General features: G+C 50.5%; 1 protein-coding gene across 2 annotated transcripts in view; it reads right to left on the reverse strand.

Annotated features, from left to right (window-relative positions):
• EDARADD (EDAR associated via death domain) overlaps nucleotides 1-8,582 on the reverse strand; it is a 53,692-nt gene extending 45,110 nt beyond the window's left edge. For both annotated transcript variants that reach the window (XM_060286434.2, XM_030839499.3), the window contains exon 1: nucleotides 8,427-8,582. In XM_060286434.2, the coding sequence (XP_060142417.1) occupies nucleotides 8,427-8,457 (31 nt within the window). In that variant the 5' untranslated portion in view covers nucleotides 8,458-8,582. The remainder of the gene's footprint in view (nucleotides 1-8,426) is intronic.
• Between the last annotated feature and the right edge of the window lie 217 nt (nucleotides 8,583-8,799).

Consider the following 8,799-nt stretch of genomic DNA (forward strand, 5'->3'; position numbering starts at 1 on the left):
CTTTACTGGAGCGCTTGCACCTGGACAAACATCTCCTCAAGCAACAGAGTACAAAGAAACTATAAAAGACTAAAAATAACTGCATGCAAGTGCCGTTGGGCAAATCATGAACAACATACAGAAAAGAATACAAAAAGGGCACAAACCAACTGCCATTTCTGAGGTGCCGGGAGCACAAGCAGGGTACTGCACGTGATCCCTGCACACAGCACCACCAAGGGGGTGGGCAGGCCACCTAAGCCACACCTCAGGCCTGACCCACCAATCCGCTCCCACCCTCACCCCAGCTCACCGCGCCCCCCCAGGACAGCAAGCAAGGGCACCTGTTTCTTGTTTTTACCTCTCATGCTGCAGCACGAGTCCCAATAAAGCATTGCCTGAGTTTCTCGTCTGGTCTCTTATCAATTTCTATTGATTAAAGAGTCCAAGGACCCAGGTCGGCAACGATCTGATTATAACTTTGAGCAAGAAAATTAGAAAAAAAAGCTCCCCCTTTCCAAGACACTTTACGAAACATCTGCCAGAAAACTATCTTGCTCGACAACCACATCTGTCTGAATGGGATCCTCGGTATTTTGTGCAGTCACCACACGACCTGCAAAGCCTTAAGTGGCCAGCCTTGGGCCAATCAAGATTCAGCTTTCATTTTTCTCCCAAATCTTCATTAAGTACATAGTGTGGCCCAGGCACTAGGTCCTGGGAATGCCTTGGGGGATCCAAACCAACAAAACAGGTCCACTTATGGAGATCATTTGTTTGTTCTCCCCAGATGTTTCCCATCCGAGAATGTGTCCAGACTTCTCACATTTCTCTCCCCGCAGGTGTTGACAATGCCCAAAGGAGAAGCAGTGTGAAGGGAACATCTCTTTGTTTTATGACAGGCTACAAGTCACTGGAGAGATTAAAGGAGGTGGCCTAGAGGAGCGGGGGCAAAAGGAGAGAGTTTTTGCCAGTGTCCCCCCATGGAGCAGGGGACAGACACTGCAGCTCCACGAGGGGGGACTGTGCCGTGGTCCTTAGCAGAGCCCAGAGGTGGCAAGACCACATCAGGGAATGCACAGAGGGTGCTAACCCCTGGGTCCCAGGGTTCCCAGCCCCACAGAGAAACAAACCCGCGATTTGGGTCTGCAAGAGAAACGGAGGGCTCCTGGACCTCAAGAGTCTTCTCAGACTTGGACAACAAGGACATCAAGCCCACCCGGATGCACTAAAAATTCAAGGCCCCTCTTTTTCCAAGCACCACATCATCCTCTTAGGTTCCTATATGACCCTAAGGAAGGGGCCAGGCCCCAGTTTGGACTGAAATGGAATTTCCTGCCAGCCCAGTAGATGACAGACTCAGACCTGGATTTAAGTCAATGTAAAGAAAATAAGAACAAGTTGTGTTGCTAACTCCACCCTGAGTTTACAGAACTCCTGCTGCCCAAGGAAAGGAGAAGGCAATTATCATACAGAGCATTTGGTGTTAAGACAGTAGAAATGCAGAATGATATGGAAACACAGGAGGAACACAAGCCTAGCCTGGGGTGTCTGGTGGGGAGTGAAGAGAGGGTAGAGAGGAGTCTATAGAGGAGATGACACGAGTCCAGAAAAATGAGTTGAAGCTAGCCAGAAGAAGTCAGGGAGGGAAAAGCATTCTAGGCAGAGGGAACAGCATAGGCGAAGGCCTAGAGGTGAAAAAGAACGGGACACATGAGCATACTTCAAATAGATCCAGCTGGACACCTGCATTCGGTTTTCCAGTTTTTCCTTAATAGGAATCCTGTGCAGCTATTGCCCACCAAGTCTATGACAAGTTAGGCCTGTTTCCTACAGAGACATTAGTACGCGAGGAAGGAAAAAGATGAAGAGGAAGAAAATGGAGGAGATAGCTGGGAAAGGCAGAATTACCCCCAAAAGCAGCAGTGAGAATGCAAACAGGACAGTTAAAGGGAAGGCACACAGGGCCTGGGAGGAGAAGGCTTGGGCGCTGAGACCTAGTGGCCTGACCTTGAATGAGTCTAGCGGTATGACCTTGGATGACTCATGTTAAGTGTTCCCGGCCTCTGGCTCTTCCTCTGTAACAGGAGGGGGTCCACGTGGCTGGTTCCCACACCCAGCTGATCATCATTATTCTGGTCAGGTCAGGTTTGGGAACGACTCCCCCTGAGAATCTGTGCCTCAGAGGGTGATGGGGTGAACAGGACCACAAGTGTTTGGAGGCCCAAAGTCTCTTGCTTTGGTCTGAAACCTCTGAGAATAGATGGAATTTAAGATGGGAAGGGCACAGAGAATTTAGAGGGTTTTTTTTGTTGTTTTCTGAAGCACAACAGCAAAGTGAGAGGGCAATGAGGAAAGGCTTAGGCGATCAGGAGAGGTTTAGGACCAGTCTTAGAGGCACGTTCAGGTCTTTTATTATTTTCATTCGCATGGTTGTGACTGTATCAGCTTCTGACGTAGCCCAGGCTGGGGATGAAGTTCTTCCTCACGTGTTATTGCCAAATCCGCTCACAGACCCAGGCCCACGCTGTCTCTCCACTTGTTCTACCTGATCCCGGGCCTTCCCCCGGCCCTCGCTGTAGTTCACGCAGAAACACCTTTGTTCTCCCAGGCCCGTGTTGTGTAGGTTATTTGGAGGAGGGCTGATCCTGGTTATTGGAGACTAGTCTAGAAGCAGTCATCCTAAAGTACTTCTGAGAGCTCTTGGAGCCACGTGTTTACAACATTATTAGTATGAAATCAAATAGTTTACTCAGAAGCTTTAAAATGTTTATTTTTACAGGCCCCAGGTAACAGCAGGCTGGGCCTCTAGGCAAGGCTCTGATATCAGATGGGGCACGAAGAAGCCGAAACAGAAAGGGGGATCGTGCGAGCTCCGAGGTGGCAAGGCCGGCAGCTCAGCCAGGGGTGGGTGGGGACCTTCCTCCTGATGCTGGCTGTTGCTCTACTGTCCCAAAGCTGCCTCCATTCTCCTGGATTGGTGACTCTAAAGAAGGCAGAGGTCACCCCAAATTAGCTGGTAATTGATCAAAGGGGGTCTCACGATGGCAATGAGAATGATGTTTAATTCACATGAGCATCTTCTGGGGAGGTCCTCAAAAGCCCTGAGTGAAACCCATGGTGAGCTAATGCCACTCAGCTGCTGGAAGGACACCCGGCCTGGCTCCCGGAGGCCCCAGGGGACAGCAAGCAAGGCCAGCTGCAGTTACTTGTTTCTCTGGGCCTCAGGTGCCTCATCTGTAATATTCAGGGGGAGGGGGGACAGAGAGCCTCCACGTGCCCTTCCAGCTTTAAAAGTCCATGAGTGGTGAGAAGTAGGGGCCCCAAAGGTGAAAAGAGCATCTTCAGGTGAAGGTCACTCCAACACAGGAAGCCCAGTTACAATTAGAGCTCCCACTTACCCAGTACCCCTACCCGCCCACCCACCCCATCGCCCCACGCTGCCTGGTTTACACACAGCCCCGTTTCATCCTCACAGTAACCCTGAGAGAGGGCCAAGTGTCTCCTTTATCCATACTGAGTGCCCAAGGTCACAGGGCAAAGGAAGCAGCAGAATTTGGATCTGGGACTTTCTGACTTCAAAATCTACCCGTTTTCCACTGCCTTCGGGTTGCTTGAAGTGGTTCATGCGTTGACCACCTGATAACAGACTGTCCTGGGGGGATCTCTGTGTCCAAATTTTCCCTTCCTATGAGGGTACCAGTCACATTGGATGAGAGCTCCCTCTGATGACCTCCTTTTAACTTAACTGCTTCTGTAAAGACTTTATTCCCAAATCAGGTCACGTTCTGAGGTACTGGGGGTTAGGATGCCCACAAAATTTTTTGCGGGTGGGGAGCACAGTTCAACCCATAACAGTCCACTCTCTGGCCCCCAAATTCATGTCCTTCCCATGTGCAAAAGACATTCACCCGACATCCCCTAAAGCTTTCATCAGTCCGGCATCAACTCTAAATGCAAAATCTCACCTACCCATCACCCACTCAGAGACCCAGCTCTCGTCAGCTCCTGAATCAGAATCCCCAGGAGCCCTGGAGACTGTGGGCTGCACCTGGCAGCCTCTCCACCAGGAACGATCTCAGATTGTCCAACACAGATGTGGGTACGCTGCCCAAGAGCAGCACGGTCACGTCCGGACCTCTCCCTTTATGAATCACATTAGATAAGGGCCAATAGTTCCTCAAGACAGTTCCTCAAAGGAAGTTCAAAGATCTCCTCTAAAGATGTCCTTTCAGAGAGACAAAGAGGGAAGCGTGTCAGAGCTTCCTGGCTTTCCCGATCATCAGGAAACAAAAGAGTGGGGCTTTTTGTGCATCTTAGTGCAAAAGTAAAGGCAATTCTTTGAACTCGGTGATTTCAGAGTTCATTTATTTTTCCTCTGTTATTATTTTTTGTACCCGAGCTTTTCTTTTGACCTACAGCTGTTTTCACTACTGATTCTAAGGAAGCCCTAGAGTCCTAACCGTATTCAGGATTACAGAAGCTCTCAGGGTAGCAGCGCTAACAGGCTGCTAAGTTTACCTTCTTCTCTGTCTGGCAGCAGCCCTGCTCTGTCATCCTTGCACCTCAGAGCAGGGGCTGAACAAGCTGAGAAAGGTCCAAGGATCAAGAAGGTGCACCTCTAGAGCGACTTCTCTGGATGATGGCCAAGCTGAGGGAGGGGGAGGGGAGGGAAGAGATGAACCAAGGGATGAAAGAGGAATGCAGACAAGGGGGAAATACTTGGGTGGAGAGGAGAAAACTTAGAGGCATTGTAAGAAACGGAAAGAAATGAAGTGGGCATTGGAAAAACCCACGGGACGGGGAAGGAGAAAGGGAGAAAGGAAAACCGCAGCCTGTCAGCACTCTCTGGTGGATGTGGTGAATGAACTGGCTGGTCCAGCCTTTCAAATAAGGGTGCTGTTCGAAGTAGTTCCCCCTTCAGTCCTGGTTTCTGCTCCCGGTGCTACTGGAGTTTGCAAGAAGGACAGGGTGCCACATCAGACCCGTCCAAGCGCGGAGGAGGGTTGCATGAGGGGTGAGATGCCACCTAAGGGGCTGTCCTGGGCCGGTCTCTAGGGCCAGGTCTCCCAGGGAGCAGCCCTGTGTGCAGTGCAAACAATACCCCGAGGATGAACAAAGGCAGAACATACGCTGATGTGCTCCCTGGCCAAGGGCACTTACTTAGCTCACTGCGACAACGCAGTGAACGGTACCATCTCCCCAACTCTCCCGACTTTCAAAGCCTCTTTCTTTGTTTCTGTCCTTAATATATGTATGAACATGAATCAGATTTTATTCACTTTCAACAGGCAATTCTGACTCATTCCACGACGGATGGTTTATTAGTGGTAGAGATGGAATGAGATGGTCACACTGTAACCAGCATGACTATTTTCCTGCCAGTGTAAATTTTCTCAGGGCAAGTTTTTTTAATTAAGTTCATACGGTATAATAATAGATACCCACCTTTGTTATATGCATGTGGATATACAAACATCTTTTTTTTTTTAACTTTACAAGGTAAACCCAGTTAACATATCTAACTGAATCAGTTCCTAAGATGCCAACATGGGAAGAGCTTTTTCAGCCCCCAGTTTGATGAATAGGTGGTTACATTTTATATCTTTCATTCATTTACTGAGATGATAAGTATTTAACCAGGGCTTACTAAGTGCTGGGTACTGGGCCAGGCGTTGGAGAAAAACGGTCAAGCAAAACAGACATGCCCTCTGTCCAAGAACTTATAGCCTAACGGGGGAGAGAGACAATGATGAAATCTTCACAGCTAGAAAGGGTGACAGGTGCTGGAAGGGTGCACCAAGATTGTGTAACATGGAGCTGAATCTACATCAGTTTTGATCTGAAATCTGAAGGGTGGGCAGGAGGTAAATGGACTGGCGGGGGTTGGGGGGAGGTGAAGGGAGCCTTCCAGGCAGCAGAAACAACTTGTGCAAAGGCCAGGAGGCAGGTGGTCCAGGGCTCTCAAGGAAACAGAGGAGGCAGGGTGGCTGCAGTGCAGACGAAGAGAAAGAGCAGGCTTGCCGACTGAAGGGAGAGCTACAGGCCCACGTACAGAGTATGGACACCACTGAAAGACTGAGGATTTACTGGAAAGTCAGCGCAGGTTTCTGAGTAGAGGAATGGCGAGATCTAATCTTGTTTTTAAAAGGTCACTCTGGCCGCTTTTAGGTGTACAGGTTGGTGGAAGGTGACAGTGTGTGGAAATACCAGCTGGGAGGTGAGTGCAGGAAATGTGGTGAGACAGCATGGTAACCGGGTCTGGGGCAGAGACATGAAAATGCCACGTAACGAGTTTCACACATTATCACCACTTGTGGCTTCATTACAGAAATGGAAGGGATGTGTCCTGGTGGTTATAGAAATGATATGAGATGTTAGAAAGAGGAAGTCATTTTTTTGGTCATATTTCTGTCCAACCCTTTGTTTCTATATGCAAGTGTGGAGATATTATGTATCTTTTTTTAAACTGGAAGAACCCTCATCTAATTGATAGAATTCCAGAGTGGGAATGGACATGAGAGTTATCTTTCAGATGCCTGGAGATATTCTTCAACATCGCTGCAAGTGAGAGGGAGATCTCTACTCAGGAGGTCTCTCCCCTCTTTGTAGGAAGCCAACAAAAGTCCACCTACAAGTTTGGGTTCTACCTCTTAAAGTCAAGGAGACAGGTTCTTTCCAAATGACGCCCTCCTATCATCATATCCTCAGGTCTCTCATCCCGCCACATGTGCTGGGATTTCCTAGTCCCTTTGTTCCAGGTTGTGAGCTTCCATTCTGGCTGGGCCAAGCAGGCTAAGTAGCATCACCGGACTTCTAGATCCTGCAGTATTATTACTGTCATCTAAGATCCTATTAGCTGCCCTGGTGGCCTTATCACACTGTTGACTCACTGAGGCTTTTTGTACGTGAAGCTGTGTTTCCCAGCACCCACCTCCTCTGGTGCCATTGATTTTGGGGGTCCCAAGCAGACCTTATATGTATCCCCATTCAGTGGGTCCCGATCAAGATCTTTTTGAATCTCCTTCACCATGATCATTTAATGAGATGCGAAACCACTGTTAGTAAAATCTAGCTTAACACCTCTTGGCATCTTGCCAATTACATTTTCAGACGAGGAAGTGGATGCAGAGGTGAGAGCTGGGGGGCAGGGGTAGGATTTCTCCCTTAATTTCCCCTTCTGTTTTTCCAAACAATGAATGTGGGGGAGGAGAAGGATATCCAAACCATTTACTTATCTTCCATCTCCCATGGATAAAATGTTTACCATTCCTCACTTAAAGAAGAACCACTTGAAGGAGAATTTAGATCTTTCTTAAAATCTCCAGGAAACTCTCCCAGACCCAGCACATCACAAGGCCAAGTCAGCAATCTTCTGACCCACCTCCAGATACTTTCTATCTCATTCTCCTAACTGCTCAAGCCCCAAATGCACAATAAAACATTCAAGCTCCGGCCCTGCCCAAGCCCAAGAAATAAAATAGGGAACACGTGTCTCTAAGCAGGTATCTGTGGTTCTGTATATCTGGCTCTCTCCCTAGCCTTTCCAGCCTCAACAAAACTAGAAAAAGCCCCAGTGTGCTCTGGCGGATACATCATTCATTCATTCACATGTTTGACAAACATTCACTTTGGATCAGCCTAGGGTATGGGAGAGCAAGGACAGCAAATTCCTTAAAGGTCAAGTCTGAGGAAGATTTTCAAGTGAAATTAAAGAAAAATCGAGAGCCTGGTCTCAAGAACTGACACAGTATTCTACGGTTTTTCAATTCAAGTGAGATTAAAGAAAAATCTAGATTCTGGCTTCAGGTGCAAACACAATATTTAACGATAAGGACAGAACTAGAGGCCATTCCAACCAAAGGCCTCTACAGGTGGAATCAGCCGCCTGGTTTTGTGGATACTAGTTTATGAAATAGCTCCGAGGGCCAATATTTAGAACAAAACCATTTAATAAAAGTGAAACGAGGAGAGAAGAAGAGAAATGAGAAGGCACGTGAGTAGGGAGAAAGGGAGAGCTCGGGAGGAAAGAAAGAAATCCACCCCTTGCGCTCTTTTCTGCCGGAGAAGTTTGAGGGGCTTGTTTCAACCTGGCATCCCCGGTGCAGAACAAAGACGCTGGGGCGAGAGAGCAAGAGGAGAGAAGAGGCGTCTCAGGCACGCTTGGGGATGACTGGGGCCAGGGGCCCGCGGGGGGCGCGCGCCACCAGCAGCCGCTCGGGGGGGGAGCCTCGCACCTCGCCCTCCGGGACCGGGCGCCGCCGCCGTCCCCCGTCCGGCCCCGCGCGGATCCGGGTCGGGCGCCAGGGTCCAGGGTGGTCCCAGGTCGCCCTTCGGGGCTCGTGGGGAGCTCGGCCCCGACAGCCCCGCCGCAGACGCGGACGCCTCGCGATCTAGCGACCCGCGGTCCGCGCTTCGGGTGAGGGTGCGGCGCGGTGTCAACTTACCCGTGCGCACAGGGTCGTCCGGAGAAGCCATGGGGACGGAGTGGGGCCGACGGGCGCCAGAGCAGTGCCGGGCGGCTGGCGGGACAGGGGAGGAAAGCTGGGTTGCAGGGCTCGGTTGCCCTGCCTTTCGGACGCGTGGGGAGCGAACCTCGGCAGCTCCGCGCGCCCCTCCTCCGCCCGCTCCTCCCCTCTCTCCGCCGCTCTTCCCGGCGCTCACTTCCTGCTTGGCAATTAGCAAAGCCCCTGCCGTGCGCGTCCGGTTCCACCCCCCGCCCCCAGACGCGTAAGCTGGAGCCCAGGTGCAGCGGACGAGGGCGCGGGGAGAGTCCCCGGGTGCCTTGGAGTCGCCAGCACCCGCCGCGAGCGCCCTTCC

This window comes from Globicephala melas, chromosome 16 (genome assembly GCF_963455315.2).
Source record: "Globicephala melas chromosome 16, mGloMel1.2, whole genome shotgun sequence".
In the NCBI taxonomy this organism is placed as follows: domain Eukaryota; kingdom Metazoa; phylum Chordata; class Mammalia; order Artiodactyla; family Delphinidae; genus Globicephala; species Globicephala melas.